Source organism: Salmo salar, chromosome ssa28, assembly GCF_905237065.1.
Source record: "Salmo salar chromosome ssa28, Ssal_v3.1, whole genome shotgun sequence".
In the NCBI taxonomy this organism is placed as follows: domain Eukaryota; kingdom Metazoa; phylum Chordata; class Actinopteri; order Salmoniformes; family Salmonidae; genus Salmo; species Salmo salar.
Window position 1 is genome coordinate 6,701,223 of NC_059469.1, and position 21,747 is coordinate 6,722,969.

At 41.8% G+C, this 21,747-nt stretch overlaps 1 protein-coding gene across 1 annotated transcript in view; it reads right to left on the reverse strand.

Moving 5' to 3' along the window:
* Positions 1-306: 306 nt before the first annotated feature.
* hecd2 (Probable E3 ubiquitin-protein ligase HECTD2) overlaps positions 307-21,747 on the reverse strand; it is a 43,998-nt gene continuing 22,557 nt past the window's right edge. The window contains exons 15-21 of the mRNA XM_014178907.2: positions 16,962-17,120; positions 13,565-13,639; positions 13,353-13,440; positions 13,096-13,202; positions 7,454-7,569; positions 1,939-2,082; positions 307-1,768 (exon numbers count right to left, since the gene is read on the reverse strand). Coding sequence (XP_014034382.1) covers positions 1,648-1,768; positions 1,939-2,082; positions 7,454-7,569; positions 13,096-13,202; positions 13,353-13,440; positions 13,565-13,639; positions 16,962-17,120 — 810 coding nt within the window. The 3' untranslated portion in view covers positions 307-1,647. The remainder of the gene's footprint in view (positions 1,769-1,938; positions 2,083-7,453; positions 7,570-13,095; positions 13,203-13,352; positions 13,441-13,564; positions 13,640-16,961; positions 17,121-21,747) is intronic.

Below are 21,747 nucleotides of genomic sequence, written 5' to 3' on the forward strand. Positions count from 1 at the left end.
GACAAAGCTGATATTTTAAACAACTTCCATTACATGACAGTTGGTGGTATGCATTTCAACTTCACTTTCTCACTGTTGGGGAGAACTATAAACAGCTGACATGGGCCCATAAATCAAAATAACAGCTTGCTCCTGTGACAGAAGCACAGGTAGTCTTTCTGTACTGTAAGTGTCCATTCTCTGAGGAGAGAGTGATGAGGGAGGCCTAAATCTAAGGCAAGATCTTCTAAGCCTGGTAAACTTGGTTACTATGACGCTAAATGAAACAGGAGTGACACTTACATAACGGATCGGTTTTAACAAATACCTTTTTTAAAATATTTTATTTTATTTGATAAACAATACAAAATATACACATACAAACGACGACATACAAAAATCCACAACTTCACCCCTGCCCAGACCCACTAGCACACACCCCCATCTCCAGCACCCGCATCCCTTTCCGCACCATGGCCTCAAACTGCACCATTTTGCATTCTCTCCGTCACCCATGCACTATCACTATTTTTAAATAATAAAGCAGTTTACCTTTCCACTGCGTTAACAAATACCTTATATTTCTTATCAAGATCATAATTTCAGAAGAGTCGTACAGTACATGAAATGTGGACATCCTGAGAGTGAGCTAACTACTACAACACAAGAGGTGTCACTTGACAATAGACATCCCTTTACAACCGCATTAAATTATATAGTTCCCGACACTGTACAGTTCATACACCCGTTTCATCATTCTAACCTGCAGGTGTGTGAGGTCCATAGAACTCTTATTTGCCTTGATATCAATCATGATCCTATTGGTGTTTTGTAAACATTTCATGCAATATGCCAAATGTACCAAGCGTATCCATAAGACGTAATCTGTATCGAGAGGCATTACCGACAATTGGGGAGCAAAAGAGGTATACCCAAAGTTCTCACATTAACAATGGTCATAAACCAGCACAACTACTGTAACATGATACAACTCTACTGAAGCTTGATTCCCTTTCAGGCTCTAACATTAAAACATCCTGAAAGGATCGTCTAAAAAGTCTGCTCACAAATAACACAACAGGAACTTCTTCCAAATGTTTTAAAACCACTGAGACCTCTGACAACAAAATATATTAGTATAAATACCAATGAGACAATCTCTGTGTTCATAATTTACCAACAGTCTCAGAATGAGTTCAATCTTAAGCCTGAAAAGGCCTTCGTCAAAGACAGAGAGTACAGATACTGTGTTCAGGAAGAGAGATGGGCTCTGTCACTAAGAACCTACACCTCAGTACTGACAGACTGTCTAGATATTTTATCACAGTCCAAAACAGCCCGGATCTAATTTACATTCAATCCCTTATCTTAATAAACTACTTCATTGTTACTGGACTGGGCAGAACCTTTTCCATGTCCATTTCCATTTCCAAAAGGCAAAGGTATTTAGAGCACAAACACAAGTGCTCTGAAAGCTTTACCTGTAATATAACGTTTCACTCATATTTCTATACAAACAGACTGGTTAAGTTAATTGCTAAAAACATTTGAAGCGGAGAGCTTACTGGTATACCAATAGCATGTCTGAGCATATCCAAATGTACACACCCTACTGACCACAAAACAAGATAAATGACAGTTTCACCATTGTGGTTTGTAGATCAGAGTTCACTCCAGTCCAAACCCTTCTGCGTTTGAAATGGCAATAGTTAACTTCTGCTTCAGTTCTTTTTTATTTTTGTATGTTGGCAGGCAGATCTGGTTGAAACATGTGTGAGATATAGGCAACCTGGAGAGGAAGAAAAGGTAAATGATGAATTCACGTTTGTTCAAAGTTGCTGTTCGATATAAATCAAATGTGACAATAGCAACTGATTAAAGGTGGTCTGCTTTTAGTACTTTTCAAAATGTTTACAATTAATAAGAAAGAACACAGTGAGGACATCTGCAGTATCTCACCAGTCGGTGGATGCATCAATCTTGGAGATTTTGAAGTTGAGGTCGGCCATTCCTCCCACAGGGACACGGTCACTTCCTGTTGAGAAATGCAGCAGCTTCTTCTGGAGCTCCAGAGGGAAGGCCAGCACCACATCCCAGAATGCCCTGACCACAGAGACAGACAATTTAACTCATTAGATGCATTACCTACAGAAAGCATTTTTTTAAAATATTTTTTTCATTGAATATTTAAAAAATCCTAAATACTTGCAGTGAAGCCGCTCAACAACTACATCACATTAGACATCTAACAGATCATCCAGATCGACACACAGAAGCAACCAGGGTCAACGCCCTTCTCAAGGGCACGTCGACAGATCTCCCACAAGGTCAAAAACGGGGACCCGAACCAGCAATCCATCAAACACCGGCCCAAGCTCCCAACCACCAGGCCACCAGCCCTCCAAGATCTCCTCCCCCCACAGTTCCCCAAGAGCTGCCCCTTAACCATCTGAGACCCCACCCCCACCAGTCCCACAGTTGCAAACCGTAGTCTGGCTTTTTTATGGCGGTTTTGGAGCAGTGGCTTCTTCCTTGCTGAGCGGCCTTTCAGGTTATATCGATCTAGGACTTGTTTTACTGTGGATATAGATACTTTTGTACCTGTTTCCTCCAGCATCTTCACAAGGTCCTTTGCTGTTGTTCTGGGATTGATTTGAACTTTTCGCACCAAAGTACGTTCATCTCTAGGAGACAGAACGTGTCTCTTTCCTGAGTGGTATGACGGCTGCGTGGTCCCATGGTGTTTATACTTGCGTACTATTGTTTGTACAGATGAACGTGGTACCTTCAGGCGTTTGGAAATTGCTTCCAAGGATGAACCAGACTAGCGGAGGTCTACAATTGTTCTTCTGAGGTCTTGGCTGATTTATTTTGATTTTCCAATGATATCAAGCAAAGAGGCACTGAGTTTGAAGGTAGGAATTGAAATACATCAACAGGTACACCTCCAATTGACTCAAATGATGTCAATTAGCCTATCAGAAGCTTCTAAAGCCATGACATCATTTTCTGGAATTTTCCAAGCTGTTTAAAGGCACAGTCAACTTAGTGTATGTAAACTTCTGACCCACTGGAATTGTGATACAATTAATTAAAAGTGAAATAATCTGTCTGTAAACAATTGTTGGAAAAATTACTTGTGTCATCCACAAAGTAGATGTCCTAACCGACTTGCCAAAACTATAGTTTGTTAACAAGAAATGTGTGGAGTGGTTGAAAATTGAGTTTTAATGACTCCAACCTAAGTGTATGTAAACTTCCGACTTCAACTGTATATATATATATATATATATATATATATATATATATATATATATATATATATACTTAATAAAAATATAAATGCAACATGTGAAGTGTTAGCATCATGTTTCATGAGCTTAAAAAAAGATCCCAGAAATGTTCCATACTCACAAAAAGCTTATTTCTAATTTTGTGCACAAATTTGTTTAAATCCCTGTTAGTGAGTATTTCTCCTTTGCAATGACAATCCATCCACCTGGCAGGTGTGGTATATCAGTAAGCTGATTAACCTGTTAGGGCTAGGGGGCAGTATTTACACGGCCGGATAAAAAAAGTACCCGGTTTAATCTGGTTATTACTACTGCCCAGAAACTAGAATATGCATATAATTATTGGCTTTGGATAGAAAACACCCTAAAGTTTCTAAAACTGTTTGAATGGTGTCTGTGAGTATAACAGAACTCATATGGCAGGCAAAAACCTGAGAAGATTCCTTACAGGAAGTGGCCTGTCTGACAAGTTCTTGTTCTTCTTGATTCTCTTTATTGAAAACTGAGGATCTTTGCTGTAACGTGACACTTCCTACGGCTCCCATAGGCTCTCAGAACCCGGGAAAAAGCTGAATGATGTAATTCCAGCCCCTGGCTGAAAAACATTAGCGCCTTTGGTAAGTGGTCTATCAGAGGCCAATCAGACTGAGGCGCGTGCACGAGGCGACCCCATGTTTTTATTTTCTCTCTCTTTGTACTAAAACACAGATTCCCGGTCGGAATATTATCGCTTTTTTACGAGAAAAATGGCATAAAAATTGATTTTAAACAGCGGTTGACATGCTTCGAAGTACGGTAATGGAATATTTAGAATTTTTTTGTCACGAAACGCGTCGTGCGCGTCACCCTTCTTTACACTTCGGATAGTGTCTTGAACGCATGAACATAACGCCGCTATTTGGATATAACTATGGATTATTTTGAACCAAACCAACATTTGTTATTGAAGTAGAAGTCCTGGGAGTGCATTCTGACGAAGAACAGCAAAGGTAATAAAATTTTTCTTATAGTAAATCTGACTTTGGTGAGTGCTAAACTTGGTGGGTGTCTAAATAGCTAGCCCTGTGATGCCGGGCTATCTACTTAGAATATTGCAAAATGTGCTTTCACCGAAAAGCTATTTTAAAATCGGACATAGTGAGTGCATAGAGGAGTTCTGTATCTATAATTCTTCAAATAATTGTTATGTTTTTTGTGAACGTTTATCGTGAGTAATTTAGTAAATTCACCGGAAGTTTGCGGGGGGTATGCTAGTTCTGAACGTCACATGCTAATGTAAAAAGCTGTTTTTTGATACAAATATGAACTTGATTGAACAAAACATGCATGTATTGTATAACATAATGTCCTAAGATTGTCATCTGATGAAGATCAAAGGTTAGTGCTGCATTTAGCTGTGGTTTGGGTTTATGTGACATTATATGCTAGCTTGAAAAATGGGTGTCTGATTATTTCTGGCTGGGTACTCTGCTGACATAATCTAATGTTTTGCTTTCGTTGTAAAGCCTTTTTGAAATCGGACAGTGTGGTTAGATTAACGAGAGTCTTGTCTTTAAAATGGTGTAAAATAGTCATATGTTTGAGAAATTGAAGTAATAGCATTTCTAAGGTATTTGAATAACGCGCCACGGGATTCCACTGGCTGTTTACGTAGGTGGGACGAAATCGTCCCACTGGCCCTAGAGAAGTTAAACAGCATAATCATTACACAGGTGCACCTTGTGCTGGGGACAATAAAAGGGCACTCTAAAATGTACAGTTTTGTCAGACAAACAATGCCCAGGTGTCTCAAGTTTTGAGTGAGCGTACAATTGGCATGCTGACTGCAGGACTGTCCACCAGAACTGTTGCCAGAAAATAATAAATAATACATTCTATACCATAAGCCACCTCTAATGTCTTTTTAGAGAACTTGGCAGTATGTCTAACTGGCCTCACAACCGCAGACCACGTGTTACCATGCCAGCCAAGGGCTTCCACATCCGTCTTTTTCACCTGCGGGATCGTCTGAGACCAGCCACCCAGACAGCTGATGAAACTGAGGAGTATTTCTGTCTGTAATAAAGGTCTTTTGTGTGGAAAAATTCATTCTGATTGGCTGGGCCTGGTTCCCAGTGGGTGGGCCTGGCTCCCAAGTGGGTGGGCCTATGCCCTCCCAGACCCACCCATGGCTGCGCCCCTGCCCAGTCGTGTCAAATCCTAATTTATTTATTTTTATTGAACAATTTCCTCATATAACTCAGTAAAATCGTTGACATTGTTGCATGTTGCGTTTATATTTTTGTTCAGTATACGGATTCTTGGTCACCTTCCTGACCAAGGCCCTTCTCCCCCGATTGCTCAGTTTGGCCAAGTGGCCAGCTCTCAAAAGAGTCTTGGTGGTTGCAAACTTCTTCCATTGAAGAATGATGCAGGCCACTGCGTTCTTGGGGACCTTCAATGTTGCAGACATATTTTAGTACCCTTCCCAGATCTGTGCCTCGACACAGTCCTGTCTCGGAGGTCTACGGACAATTCCTTTCAACCTCATTGCTTGGTTTTTGCTCTGACATGCACTGTCAACTGTGGGACCTTATATAGACAGGTGTTTCCCTTTCCAAATCATGTCCAATCAATTGAATTTACCATACGTGGACTCCAATCAAGTTGTAGAAACATGATCAATGGAAACAGGATGCACCTGAGCTCAATTTCGAGTCTCATAGCAAAGAATCTGAATACCTACGTAAATAAGGTATTTATGTTATTAATTTTGAATACATTTTCAAAAATGTCTAAGAACCTGTCTTCGCTTTGTCATTATGGGGTATTGTGTATAGATTGATGAGAAAAAATAAATATTGAATCAATTTTAGAATAAGGTTTAACGTAATAAATGTGGAAAAAGTCAAGGGGTCTGAATACTTTCCGAATGCAGTGTATACCCTATATATACACAAAAGTATGTGAACACCCCTTCAAATAAGTGGATTCGGCTATTTCAGAAACACCCGTTGCTGACAGGTGTATAAAATCGAGTACACAGCCACGCAATCTCCATAAAAAAACAGTAGAAAGGCTTTACAGAAGAGCTCAGTGACTTTCAACATGGCACCGTCATAGGATGCCTCCTTTCCAACAAGTCAGTTTGTCAAATTTCTGCACTACTAGAGCTGCCCCGGTCAACTGTAAGTGCTGTTATTGTGAAGTGGAAACGGCTAGGAGCAACAACGGCTCAGCCACAAAGTGATAGACCACACAAGGTCACAGAACGGGACCGCCGAGTGCTGAAGGGCGTAGCGCGTAAAAATAGTCTGTCCTCAGTTGCAACACTCACTAGCGAGTTACAAACTGCCTCTGGAAGCAACGTCAGCACAATAACTGTTCGTCAGGAGCTTCATAAAATGGGTTTCCATGGCCGAGCAACCACACACAAGCCTAAGGTCACCATGCGCAATGCCAAGCGTTAGCTGGAGTGGTGTAAAGCTCACCGCCATTGGACTCTGGAGCAGTAGAAACACATTTTCTGGAGTGATGAATCATGCTTCACCATCTGGCAGTCTGATGGACGAATCTGGGTTTGTCGGTTGCCAGGAAAACGCTACCTGCCCGAATGCATAGTGCCAAGTGTAAAGTTCGGTGGAGGAGCAAAAATGGTCTGGGGCTATTTTTCATGGTTTGTGCTAGGCCCCTTAGTTCCAGAGAAGGGAAATCTTAACGCTACAGCATACAATGACATTCTAGACGATTCTGTGCCTCCAACTTTGTGCCAACAATTTGAGGAAGGCCCTTTCCTGTTTCAGCATGACAATGCCCCCATGCACAAAGCGAGGTCCATACAGAAATGGTTTGTCCAGATCGACGTGTAAGAACTTGACTGGCCTGCACAGAGCCCTGACCTCAACCCCATTGAACATCTTTAGGATGAATTGGAACGCCGACTGCGAGCTAGGCCTAATCGCCCAACATCCGTGCCCGACCTCACTAATGCTCTTGTGGCTGAATGGAAGGCCTAGCTCGCGGTCGGCGCTACAATTCATCCCAAAGGTGTTCGATGGGGTTGAGGTCAGTGCTCATCCCTGCGTAAAATTCACCATCTGGGATATTTCCTACTGTTCAATGGTCATTTAGAAACTCAGGATAATGGCTTTAATATCAAACCTTTTTACAAAATGAATGATATGATGATGGGTTTACAGTACCTGATGGTGGGGTCAGTCTTGCTGTAGCCCTCGTACTGGGCTGCCTTCTGCAGAGAGCTCATGTCCAGGTTGGGACTGCCACACACCAGGATCTCCACCTCCTCTGGCCTCAGCAACTAAAACAAGAGGGACAAGACATGGAATCAATATCATGGTAGTCTGACAAGTAAAACTACAGGATATGAAAATACAGGACACCTGGGATTCCAGTGAAACTACAGGATTTCACAAGCCAACCAATCACTAATCACTACCATCCTACTAGGCACAGACATCAATTCAATGTCTATTTCACATTGGTTCAACATAATTTAATTGAAATGACGTGGAAACAACGTTGATTCAACTAGTATGTGCCCAATGGGATGGAATTTTGTCCATTAAAGAGCAACTTCTCATTTAGAAAACAGCCTACGTGGCAACAATATGTGTCAGAAATATTTATTCTACTGTCAAAATTGACTACAAAGTGGAAGTAGGATCATTTTGGTCAGTCACTCTAATCAAAAACTGAGTTTTGTAACACTTGTATTCATTACTGCATCCTAGCGTAAATTTGAGTTTGTTTCAATCCTACCCACATAACCACAGCTGGCAGCACACAAGTAATCACCAATTCGGACTACAGCTGCACGCAACCCGATTGTAATGCTTGTGGTAAATTTGGGTTGACTTTGGATATCCCGGTAGGGCTGGTTTGCGACTATCTGTAAAATTACACAATTAACATTGGACAATACGTAAAAATTCCAATAGCTCCAAATTTCAATGACTTAAAAACCTCAAACCAATTATACATTGTAGAAATTCAAATACAAATATTGAAAGCATTTCATGAGAAAACTAAAAGGTGTGCAACATGAAAATATTGTCTCATTTACATTGTGTTGACGGACCCTAACTAGCCCCAGAGCTAGGTTATCCAAAGTCAAACCGACTTTGCCACAGTCACACACCAGCCGGCTGAAGCTAATCGCTAGCATTTCTTAATGAACCCAAAAAAATCAGGAAGTGGAGTTGCCCATTAAAACTAACCTACTGCATGACACAAGACAATTAGTTACGATCATGGTAGTCTGAATCATGAATCCCTGTTCATTGCACTAGTGCTGCACAAAATGTGCACTTAAACAGAACCATCAATGACTATGGTACAGTGTCATAGTAAGGGAATGGGGTGCATGATCAGCGTGCCATATGTATGGATCATTGTGTCACACACTGCCTAAACTGTATTTATCAGATACAGTATCCAATCTGTTGCTAACTTGATACATTTGGCCTCATTTTGCAAACCCTATTTGACATAGTTGCATATTTTCTCTGTATCACTCGGTCCTTGACCACATTCACTCCCATGCACTCTTCATATCTGTGACTCCACCTTATCAAAACACACCCAGACGTCTGTGTCAGGCAGTGCACGGTCTACACAACCACCTCACAGCATCAGAGTTTCACCGTGTCCACGGAGTGCAAACAGAAATACAACCCATTGACTAGTTAAAGCAAGACAAGCCAATGGCAAGTTCCAGCTGGGATATAGAGTTACTGAAGAATCTGGGACGGTTCAAACCTTGTCTGCCACACCCCCTCTTCCCTCACCCCACCAGGCAGCTGGTGAGTTATAACTGTCAAAGCAGAGTTGCATAACCAATGAGAGCGTAGACAACTGTTGCGCAACTGTCACAATGAGCTGGTTTGAAAGACGATTGCTTTTGCTGGCGTGGGGCTATGTGGGGGGGCTATAGCTGACTTTTCCTACATGTACATTACATGCTTCTATCCCACTGTCACACTATCATTGACCAGCATGAACATACATGTATAGTACGAGCCTGCTTATAGGCGCATGCACTGCCTTGGAAAGCAAAGAGGGAAAATCTCCTGATTTGCAAGAACTGAGTGGACTAATACAAATGTAGGATATTAATTTGACCCAGTTTGCTGCAGCAGGGAAATAATCCAGTAGCAACAGGAAATGTGAATTATTATACGGATTATAATTTATGGATATTTTTGTAGGGGTTGATCCTGTTGAAAATGATATTGCTGGTACATGCATACTACATTTCTATTTTTGTGTTTCTTTTCTATCTACAGTATCCAAAAAGGATGAATCAGCATGCTACATTTGCTGCAAAGGGAAAAGCAGTTAGGCTAATTAATGTTTGACTGTGGTTTGTGGTGGGGTCGGTTAGGTTGTGGCGTACAGTAAATACCAACTCTGGCATTCACTGACACGTACACCAAACAGATAATTGAACAGTCAAATATTTGTTTTTGCTGGTACAGCAGAATCCTTGCCCAGACAGATCCCTGAGCTCACTGCTGTCAGCTTATCTGACAGTTCACTACACACAGTTAATTGCAGTACCCCAGTCTATTTCAATCTTGTCAACTTTAATTGATTGATTACTTGGTGTTGTCCAGGGGTTCTCAAATACTATTGGAAAGGGTCAGTTCACACACATTTCCTAGGCGGCAAAGGTCCAGATGTACATTGCCATTTATCAGTGTATTAATAAACCCCTACCCCAACTCAGGCACTGTCCACGACAAACACACACCTCTTGTTGGTGGAGAGAAATGTTGCAGTTTTAAAGCAAATTTTCTGCAATTCTACACATTTTACCATAGGGTGGAAAGAAAATGTTTGTTTTAAAACTTATTTCCTGCAATTCTTAACATTTTTGCATGTCTTAATTGTGCATATGTCACCTTCGTTCCATATTGACGCTGTTCTGGGTCCAGATATGGACCATGGTTTGCCTATTAAGGATGGTTGAGGTAGTACAGGTAACTGCCAAAATAATGGAAACACTTCAGTAAATGAGTGAAACAAAAGCAGTGCAGTTTGGTTGGGTCGTGTTTCGGAGGACGCATGGCTCTCGACCATCGCCTCTCCCGAGTCCGTACGGGATTTTCAGCGATGAGACAAGAGTGTAACTACTAATTGGATACCACAAAATTGGGGAGAAAAAGGGGTAAAAAAACCCATATAAACCAGGCAAAAAAAGAGACGTCCTCTCATTTATTTTCAGCAAACTTAACATTTGTAAATATTTGTATGAACATAACAAGATTCAACAACTGAGGCATAAACTGAACAAGTTCCACAGACATGTGACTAACAGAAATTGAATAATGTGTCCCTGAACAAAGCGGGGGTTAAAATCAAAAATAACAGTCAGTAACTGGTGTGGCCACCAGCTGCATTAAGTACTGCAGTGCATCTCCTCCTCATGGACTGCACCAGATTTGCCAGTTCTTGCTGTGAGATTTTACCCCACTCTTCCACCAAGGCACATGCAAAGTTTCCGGACATTTATGGGGGAAATGGCCCTAGTCCTCACCCTACGATCCAACAGGTCCCAGACGTGCTCAATGAGATTGAGATCCGGGCTCTTCGCTGGCCATGGCAGAACACTGACATTCTTGTCTTGCAGGAAATCACACACAGAATGAGCAGTATGGCTGGTGGCATTGTCATGCTGGAGGGTCATGACAAGATGAGCCTGCAGGAAGGGTACGGCATGAGGGAAGATGTCTTCCCTGTAACGCACAGCATTGAGATTGCCTGCAATGACAACAAGCTCAGTCCGATGATGCTGTGACACACCGCCCCAGACCATGACGGACCCTCCACCTCCAAATCGATCCCGCTCCAGAGTACAGGCCTCGGTGTAACGCTCATTCCTTCGACGATAAACACGAATCCGACCACGAATCACCCCTGGTGAGACAAAACCGCGACTCGTCAGTGAAGAGCACTTTTTGCCAGTCTAGCGATGGTGGGTTTGTGCCCACAGATCGACGTTGTTGCTGGTGATTTCTGGTGAGGACCTGCCTTACAACAGGCCTACAAGCCCTCAGTCCAACTTCTCTCAGCCTATTGCGGACTGCCTGAGCACTGATGGAGGGATTGTGCCTTCCTGGTGTAACTCGGGCAGTTGTTGTTGCCATCCTATACCTGTCCCGCAGGTGTGATGTTCGGACGTACCGATCCTGTTGTTGTTACACGTGGTCTGCCACTGCGAGGACGATCAGCTGTCCGTCATGTCTCCCTATAGCGCTGTCTTGGGCGTCTCACAGTACGGACATTGCAATTTATTTCCCTGGCCACATCTGCAGTCCTCATGCCTCCTTGCAGCATGCCTAAGGCACGTTCAAGCAGATGAGCAGGGACCCTCGGCATTTTTATTTAGGTGTTTTTCAGAGTCAGTAGAAAGGCCTCTTTAGCGTCCTAAGTTTTCATAACTGTGACCTTAATTGCCTACTGTCTGTAAACTGTTAGTGTCTTAACGACCGTTCCAAGGGTGCATGTTCATTAATTGTTTATGGTTCATTGAACAAGCAGCATGGGAAACAGTGTTTTAACCCTTTACAATGAAGATCTGTGAAGTTATTTGGATTTTTACGAATTATTTTTGAAAGACAGGGTCCTGAAAAAGGGATGTTTATTTTTTTGCTGAGCCATATGCCATGGCCGATGTAAGCCATATGTCATGCCCGTCTCAGTCACCAGATCTCATCCCAATTGAACACTTATGGAAGATTCTGGAGGGGCACCTGAGACAGCGTTTTCCACCACCATCAACAAAAAACCAAATGATGGAATTTCTCATGGAAGAATGGTGTCTCATCCTTCCAATAGAGTTCCAAACCCTTGTAGAATTACATTTTACATTTTTACATTTTAGTCATTTAGCAGACGCTCTTATCCAGAGCGACTTACAGTAGTGAATGCATACATTTCATACATTTATTATTATTTTATTTTTTTTGTACTAATCTATTCCAAGGTGCAGTGAAGCTTTTCTGGCTCGTGGTGGCCCAATGCCCTATTAAGACACCTTATGGTGGTGTTTCCTTTATTTTGGCAGTTACCTGTATTTCACTCCTTGTTAGTTACACAGTACGCTGATAGGTTTCTGTCAGCAGATCAGTGAGGATACTCACAGGGCTCACAGAGCCTAGCAACAGTTAAATAACTATTGGGAAACCAACTGACAACGACCAGAGTGATCCAGATCCTCTCATGTTAAACCATGCAAATCTAACCCTAAAGCTGGGCTGGTTCTGCATGAATACAGCAGATTTGTGGTCTGTCTGATTGATATTCATGGTGGACGTCAACCCTGCCACTGTGGTTCCCTACGTACTCTTTAAATAGGCCACTCATACGAGCCTCCCCCTTTTGGCCCAATGAGCCCTGGTCACTAAGTGGAGACAGAGCACACACACACACACAAACACCCCCGTTAGGAGGCCTGTGCCAAGAGAGGGGGTGGGGAGCCTCTGTGAACAGGCAGCGAGGAACAGTAGACTCACTCACACACATGCACGCACTCACAGTTGAGCTTCCAATCCTGCACTCCTCGTTGCCTCTCCGGGCCTCATGATCACGATGCTGCCTAATCAGAAAGCGTTCTATAGGAGTTGACTAAACTATTGACTTCTGACACTTCAAACAGGACCAGCTGGCACTGAAATGATGTCCTCTGAATTCTCTGTGATAGTGATATACTTTATCCAAAAACCTATAATGACAGTTGGAATTCATAACGTTTTTCTACAGTTGGTCACACCAATTAGAATTAATTTATTCCCTTTGATAGTAAAAGTCTTGATATTCTTACCAACAAAGCGTCGGAGGCACACACACTGTGGAAGCCATAGAAGAAGGCAGCAAACTGCCTGTAAATGGACTTATTCAGCAGGAAATCTACGTACAGCTGGACATACTCTGCAAAGACAAGAATAATCAAACAATCATTCAACTATGAGAGAACAAACAAATGCCACATAGTCTGAAAGGCACTGTTAGATATCACATGCTACTGCAGGACAGTTGTCTTTCCTCTGGTGTTTGGCAGTCTGTCTACTCCTCACTTACCCTTCCTGTTCTGGTTGGTAACAGGAATCTTATCTCCTCCTGGTTTCAGATTGTAGGACTTGATCACACCTAGTTCTTCCTGCGACACCTAAAATGATCATCACATTAGTGGAGTGCTTCCCTTGTGCTGTAACAGTATTGATTATTGTGAAGTCAAAGACATTATGTTTCACAGGTGTTATTGTGAACAAGAATGAATGTGTTTTCCCAACCTGAAAGGTTGTGCAGAAGTCCTCCTCCACGTTGCCTTCATAGCTGAGAAGTTCTGCCAGCCCATGAGCAAGATCCTGAAACACAAGACTAAATCTATAAGCAATGCTTTTTATATACAGCACCAGTCAAAAGTTTGGACAAACCTACTCATTCCAGGGTTTTCTTTATTTTTACTATTTTCTACATTGTAGAATAATATTGAAGACATCAAAACTATGAAATAACACATATGGAATCATGTAGTAACCAAAAAAAGTATTGTTAAAAGTTAATTTGTGGATTTTTTTGGAGCCAATCAGTTGTGTTGTGACAAGGTAGGGTTGGTATACAGAAGATAGCCCTATTTGGTAAAAGACCAAGTCCATATTATGGCAAGAACAGCTCAAATAAGCAAAGAGAAATGACAGTCCATCTACTTTAAGACATGAAGGTCAGTCAATCCGGAACATTTCAAGAGCTTTGAACGTTTCTTCAAGTGCAGTCGCAAAAACCATCAAGTGCTATGATGAAACTGGCTCGCATGAGGTACACCACAGGAAAGGAAGACCCAGAGTTATCTCTGCTGCAGAGGATAAGTTCATTAGTTATCAGCCTCAGAAATTGCAGCCCAAATAAATGCTTCACAGAGTTCACGTAACAGACACATCTCAACATCAACTGTTCAAAGGGGACTGCGTGAATCAGGTCTTCATGGTCGAATTGTTGCAAATAAACCACTACTAAAGGACTGCAATAAAAAGAAGAGACTTGCTTGGGCCAAGAAACACAAGCAATAGACATTAGGTCGGTAGAAATCTGAGACCAAATGAGACGCAGAGTAGGTGTTTCCCACTCTGAGGAATGGAATAGGAGGTGTTATGGTGTGGGGGTGCTTTGCTGGTGACACTGTCTGTGATTTATTTAGAATACAAGGCACACTTAACCAACATGACTACCACAGCATTCTGCAGCAATACGCCATCCCATCTGGTTTGTGCTTAGTGGGACTATAATTTGTTTTTCAACAGGACAATTACACAATACACCTCCAGGCTGTGTAAGGGCTATTTGACCAAGAAGGACAGTGATGGAGTGCTGCATCAGATGACCTGGCCCCCACAATCACCCGACCTCAATCCAATTGAGATCGTTTGGAATGAGTTTGACCGCAGAGTGAAGGAAAAGCAGCCAACAAGATGTCAGCATATGTGGGAACTCCTTCAAGACTGTTGGAAAAGCATTCCAGATGAAGCTGGTTGAAAAAATGCCATGAGTGTGCAAAGCTGTCTTCAAGGCAACGGGTGGCTATTTTGAAGAATCTAAAATCTATTTTGATTTGTTTAACACTTCTTTGGTTACTACATGATTCCATATGTGTTATTTCATAGTTTTGATGTCGTCACTATTATTCTACAATGTAAAAAATAGTACAAATAAAGAAAAACCCTTGAATGAGTAGGTTTGTCCAAACTTTTGACTGGTACTGTAGATTGCAACCAGTCTTTATGAAGTATATGTCTCCTTTAAATCTGTGAAGGACTAATAGAAAAAAACCTAAGAGGAAAACAAATTGCCATTTGAAAGTTGCCACGGTGGGAACGTCTGCCCTATGCAGCACAGTACACTATGTTCATAGAACGTTTCATGGAGGAAAATCTGACTTCATTTTATTATTGATATCTAATGACTGAATTTCCTTTACTGAATTACTGTAATGGCATTGTAAGACAAAACAACAAGAAAATCATGTAAAGCCTTTCCCACTACACAATCTATAAAACGTATTGAGGAAACAAAATAACCATTGTATGCTGTATGTATTTTACATGACATCACTGCGATTATGCTTTTCCAATCCACACCTCATAAAATGAAGTACATTTTACAATGCAAAATCATTTGAAGAACAATTGCATGTGTTTGACGTCAGTGCTGGGCACTATTAGCATGTCTTTTTAAAGAACTTGCAGTAGTTTTTTCCCTGTCCTCCACCAATTTAGGAAAAAGTATTCAACAGGGAGCAAATAAACGCCCAGAGGCCGTTATGTAAGCAAAGAGAAGGCCAGCTGCCCAGTAAAAAAACAACATCTGGCCTCAGCAAGGCTGACTCGACAAAACGCAGCGCAATGAGATGCATACTGCATAAAAAGCTATACAATTACACCAAAAGCAGGTAAATACTAGTCTTAGTGACAGTAATGCATTGTATGTGCATACAACATTTTTATATGATTACTATAGATTTGGTTTGTTCTTTTGAGTTTGTGGAGTTCAAACATGCAAGCGGTGATGCGCAAAAGTTGGGCTTGACAGCCCTCTGCTGGTGAATATTGGAAAATGTCAAGGCTTCAATCACTGACTAGCGAATGAAAAATCAACATATTATGAGGAACTACAGGATTATATAAGGAAATATTATAACAACAAAGCATAACTTTGATGGCAATTGCAGAATATTAATTTGGGAGTTCATCAAAAAATCTAAAGAGAAGCATGTCATGCCACGTGAACTGTATCTCTCCTCTCCATCTCTCCTCCTAGACAGCTAACAAACTACAGCTAGCCTGGCATCCTTGAATCTTCCTGTTCAATAAAAAAAAGCTGCCATCACCAGGAGATCTTAATCAGCAGTGTTGGGCTCCTGTGTGTGACATCTATGGCAGCTTTTACCGGGGTGTGAGGTGATGATGGTTGTATCGGCACCTCTGAGACCTGGCTGCAGCTCAGTCTCATCTCACCTTGGCTGCAGCCATACTGTTATAACAAGACTGGTGGCAGGGTGAGACTCTGGGACTGTATGGAATGTGAGCCTGGTTGATTATTTCACACGCCTGTGATGCACGAGCATTTCCTTAGACCCCTTGACTCACATCATTACAAATACATTATTTATGCATATTGCATGTATTCCTGTACATTTAGCTATAAGTAGGAACAATGCCATATTGCAGTTAATTCTAACACAGTCTTTTTAACTAACACAGTCTATATAACATCTTAGTCTAGCAACCATACATCCCCCACTAGGCACAGACATCAATTCAACGTCTATTCCATGTTGGTTTAACGTCACTTCATTGAAACGACGTAGAAACAACATTGATTCAACCAGTGTTTGCCCAGTGGGCCATATTCATAAACAGGTCAACACTAAACCAGAGACAATGTAAACCTTTCTAAAACAGGGCAGTACTCTCATAAGCATCACATCCACTCTTTTGATTCTGTACATTATTATTATTGAAAAGCAGAGTACTTTGCAAGTAAACAAATGTTACTTTCCCATGGTTTATTACCACTGCAAACAATATTATTGTACTTGTGATCCTTACGAGAAGAGTGCAGTGTAATGGGAAAGAATGCCAGTGAGAGAGGGTAACTAAGAGAGCTGAGTCACAGCTTGTGTCGTGTACATACAGGCATGACCTGCTGCAGGTCGTCCAGGATGAGGGTCGCCATGCCAACGGGGGTATCGGGGTCACACGGCACCACGGGCGGGGTCAGAAGCTTCTTGTAGACACAGGGAGGGAAGCGGATGTCCAGGGTGATGCTGTTGTACACGGCCAAGCCCATGAGCTGCCACACATACAGTTAAATGTGTAACATAGTACAGATCCTTTACAATAGAAAGCAAGTATCTTCAACACCCAAATAACTCACGGTTATAATCATATAAACCACTAGAACAGATTAAAATGTGGCTGGTTATATTCATTTAATGTAGCACAGCATTCAGATGAAAACCTTTTCACTTCACTGCTAAAGTATTCTGCTTCTGAGCTCTTCATACTTCATAACAATGACAGCATTTTATACCAGCTTCACAGACCCTGCAGCATGTGCTAATGATCCCAATCATTACTTGATTATCACTGCATTTTGACATGTACTTTATATTGGCTTGTAGCAGATCTGAACAGGGAATATAAACAGCAGGTGTATTATGCATTTAGAATGAAATTGTAGGGAGCCTGAACTCCTAAAGTGCTACCAGCTGCTTCTGGCAGATCTCACTCCACGTGTCGTCCATATGGAACTTCTGTGGGAGAGGTTGAGCAGCAGAGCTCATCTCTCTACGAGCTCCCTGGCTTGCTAAATAGAGTTTGGAAAAATGCTTAAAGTTATATTGGCGCAGGCTTGGGGAAAATTCCATGAGAACTGACAGGCGGAGGATGAAACGCAGTCCGCTCCAGACCAGACTTGCAGCTCACAAAATAAGACACAACAAAACCTTCTGTTTCTATTACATCTCTCTCTTTCTCTCTTGCACCGTTGTGACATGGAATTTTTTGTCACCCTGCCCTCCCTGTTGTGTTCGCTACAGATAGAGACACATAGCCACTTCAGTGTCTGTCAGTGTGCTGCAATTCTAACCGAGTGGCAGACAGACTGGTGAGGTGGAAGGGGTGCGAGTGTATGTGGGTGGACTGACTCAGCCTGTTTTTTTTCTATATTTTTGCAAATGTATTAAAAACTGAAATATCACATTTACATAGTATTTAAAACCTTTACACAGTACTTTGTTGAAGCACCTTTGGCAGCGAATACAGCCTTCGAGTCTTCTTGTGTATGATGCTACAAGCTTGGCACAACTGTATTTGGGGAGTTTCTACCATTCTTCTCTACAGATCCTTTCAAGCTCTGTCAGGCTGGATGGGGAGCGTCGCTGCACAGCTATTTTCAGGTCTCTCCAGAGATGTTCGATCGGGTTCAAGTCCGGGCTCTGGCTGGGCCACTCAAGGACATTCAGAGACTTGTTCCGAAGCAACTCATGAGTTGTCTTGACTGTGTGCTTAGGGTCGTTGTCCTGTTGGAAGGTGAACCGTCGCCCCAGTCTGAGCTCCTGAGAGCACTGGAGCATGCGTTCATCAAGGGCCTCTCTGTACTTTGCTCCATTCATCTTTCCCTCGATCCTGACTAGTCTCCCAGTCCCTGCCGCTGAAAAACATCCCCACAGCATGATGCTACCACCACCATGCTTCACCGTAGGGATGGTGACAGGTTTCCTCCAAACGTGACGCTTGGCTTTCAGGCCCAAGAGTTCAATCTTGGTTTCATCAGACCTGAGAATCTTGTTTCTCATGGTCTGAGAGTCATTTAGGTGCATTTTGGCACTCCAAGCGGGCTGTAGGCTCCAAGTGGGCTGTCATGTGCCTTTTATTGAGGAGTGGCTTCCATCTGGCCACTCTACCATAAAGGCCTGATTGGAGGAGTGCTGCAGAGATGGTTGTCCTTCTGGAAGGTTCTCCCATCTCCACAGAGGAACTTTAGAGCTCTGTCAGAGTGACCATCGGGCTCTTGGTCACCTCCCTGACCAAGGCCCTTCTCCCTCGATTGCTCAGTTTCCTCAGTTTCGCAGGGCAGCCAACTCTAGGAAGAGACTTTGTGGTTACAAACGTCTTCCATTTAAGAATGATGGAGGCCACTGCATTCTTGGGGACCTTCAATGCTGCGGAAATGTTTTGGTACCCTTCCCCAGATCTGTGCCTCAACACAACCCTGTCTCGGAGCTCTACGGATAATTCCTTCGACCTCATGGCTTGGTTTTTGCTCTGACATGCACTTTCAACTGTGGGACCTTATATAGACAGGTGTGTGTCTTTCCAAATCATGTCCAATCAATTGTGGACTCAAATTAAGTTTTAGGGATGATCAATGGAAACAGGATGCACCTGAGCTGAACTTCCAGTCTCATAGCAAAGGGTCTGAACAGTTATATAAACAAGGTATTTCTGGTTTTTATTTTTAATACATTTGTAAAAAATATCTAAAAACCTGTTTTTGCTTTGTCATTATGGGTTATTGTATGTAGATTAACGAAGACATGTTTTTATTTAATCTATTTTAGAATAAGGCTGTAACGTAACAAAATGTGGAAAAAGGGATAGGGTCTGAATACTTTCCGAATGCACTGTAACTACCCACTGGGAACAAACTGGTTAAATTAACGTTGTTTCATTGTCATTTGTCAACGTATTGTGATGTGGAATCTACGTGGAAAATATATTGGATTCAAAGAAAGTCATCAACGTCGTAAACTGTTGTTTTGAGGGTCAAATTTCAACCATAGGATTATGTCATCATAACCAATTTTCAACATAGACAAACCTTGTATAAAATATGTTGAATTTGTACATTTCAAACATCAGATATTCACCTCTTACTGGAGATTTGATCTATCTACATCTATTCATTTGGTCTCCCATCCAGAGTTTTAACCAAGCCCAGTGCTGCTTAGCTTTGATATTTGTCACTGACTATTACCAATGTACTGTACTATCATGACAAAAAATTGGGAGAAATCTCTACTTAATAGATTCACTGTTGCGATCGAAGTCATTCCAAAGAGTACTGTTGGTTCAACAGAGCAAATGAAATGGAACCCTACTTTATCAATCATACATCATCAATGATGCTATTTAGGCCTTTCAAATGGAATCTACAAGTTAATAATAAATATGTTGGATTCACGTCTCCATCTCAAACAAAAAATACAAGTTAACGAATATGATTAAATCAAATCAAACTGTATTTCAAGTTTGCTTTGATTTGATTTAGTCTTATTCTTTAACTTCGCTTTTTGGTTGAAATGGAGACGTGAATTCAAAATAAAAATTATTAATTTGTAGACAGACTGGAATTAAAGCCAGACTCAGTGGCACAGATGGAGCTATCCATGCAGAAGATATATCTCCTTCGAAAGTTGATATTTGGTTGAGTTGACAACCAAACACAATTCCATATCACTTTTACAATACGGTAAAAATCCTATTAACTTGGGATTCTCTGCCTCTAACCCTATTTAAGGGGGCTGAGTCACTGGCTTACTGGTGCTCTTCCATGCTGTCCCTAGGAGGGGTGCGTCACTTGAGTGGGTTGAGTCACTGACGTGATCTTCCTGTCCGGGTTGGCGCCCCCCTCGGGTTCGTGCCGTGGGGGAGAACTTCGTGGGCTATACTCAGCCTTGTCTCAGGGTAGTAAGTTGGTGGTTTGAAGATATCCCTCTAGTGGTGTGGGGGTTGTGCTTTGGAAAAGTGGGTGGGGTTATATCCTACTTGGTTGGCCCTGTCCAGGGGTATCGTCGGACGTGGCCACAGTGTCTCCCCACCCCTCCTGTCTTGGCCTCCATTATTTATGCTGCAATAGTTTATGTGTCGGGGGGCTTGGGTCAGTCTGTTATATCTGGAGTATTTCTCCTGTCTTATCCAGTGTCCTGTGTGAATTTAAGTATGCTCCCTTTAATTCTCTCTCTCTTTCTCTCTTCTCTCGGAGGACCTGAGCCCTAGGATCATGCCTCAGGACTACCTGGCCTGATGGCTCCTTGCTGTCCCCAGTCTACCTGGTCGTGCTGCTGCTCCAGTTTCAAGTGTTCTGCCTGCGGCTATGGAACCCTGACCTGTTCACCGGACGTGCTACCTTGTCCTGGACCTGCTATTTTCGACTCTCTCTCTACCCACCTGCTGTCTCTAACTGAATGATCGGCTATGAAAAGCCAACTGACATTTACTCCTGAGGTGCTGAATAATCACAACCACTGTGATTATTATTATTTGACCCTGTATAGCACTTTGTGACATTGGCTGATGTAAAAAGGGCTTTATAAAAATTTGATTGATTGATATGTTGGATTCACATCTCAATCAAAAATCAAAGTTAAAGAATAGGACCACATTTTAAATAGGAGCTAATTTTAAATACAGTTTGATTTGATTTAATCCTATTCTTTAACTTTTATTTTTGGTTGAGATGTTAAAGAATAGGATTAAGCCAGTGGCTCAGATGGAACTATCCAAGCAGTAGATACCGTACACCTCCTTTAAATTGAGTTGAGATGTCAACCAAACACAATTCAATATTACTTTTACAAGACAGTAAATAGCCTAATGTTAAGGCTATCTTACAAACTAATGTAACGGTATTTCAACCATAAAATTAGTAACACATCCATGGACACATTTTGAGGTTACTGTAACAATAAATGTATTCTTATGTAATCGTAGAAAGCATTCAGGGTCTCAGGTCTGTGGAAATCTTCACAATTGCTATAATAATCTGCACAAAATCTCAAACGGCATTGATCACTTGCACCATGTACTTTAACGTAACCTCAACTAACTGCAATCCAGGTTATTTGGTTGTGCTATTAGATCAAGCACAGTGATAACACATTAAGTTGTTGTATTTAAATAAACTAAATATCTGA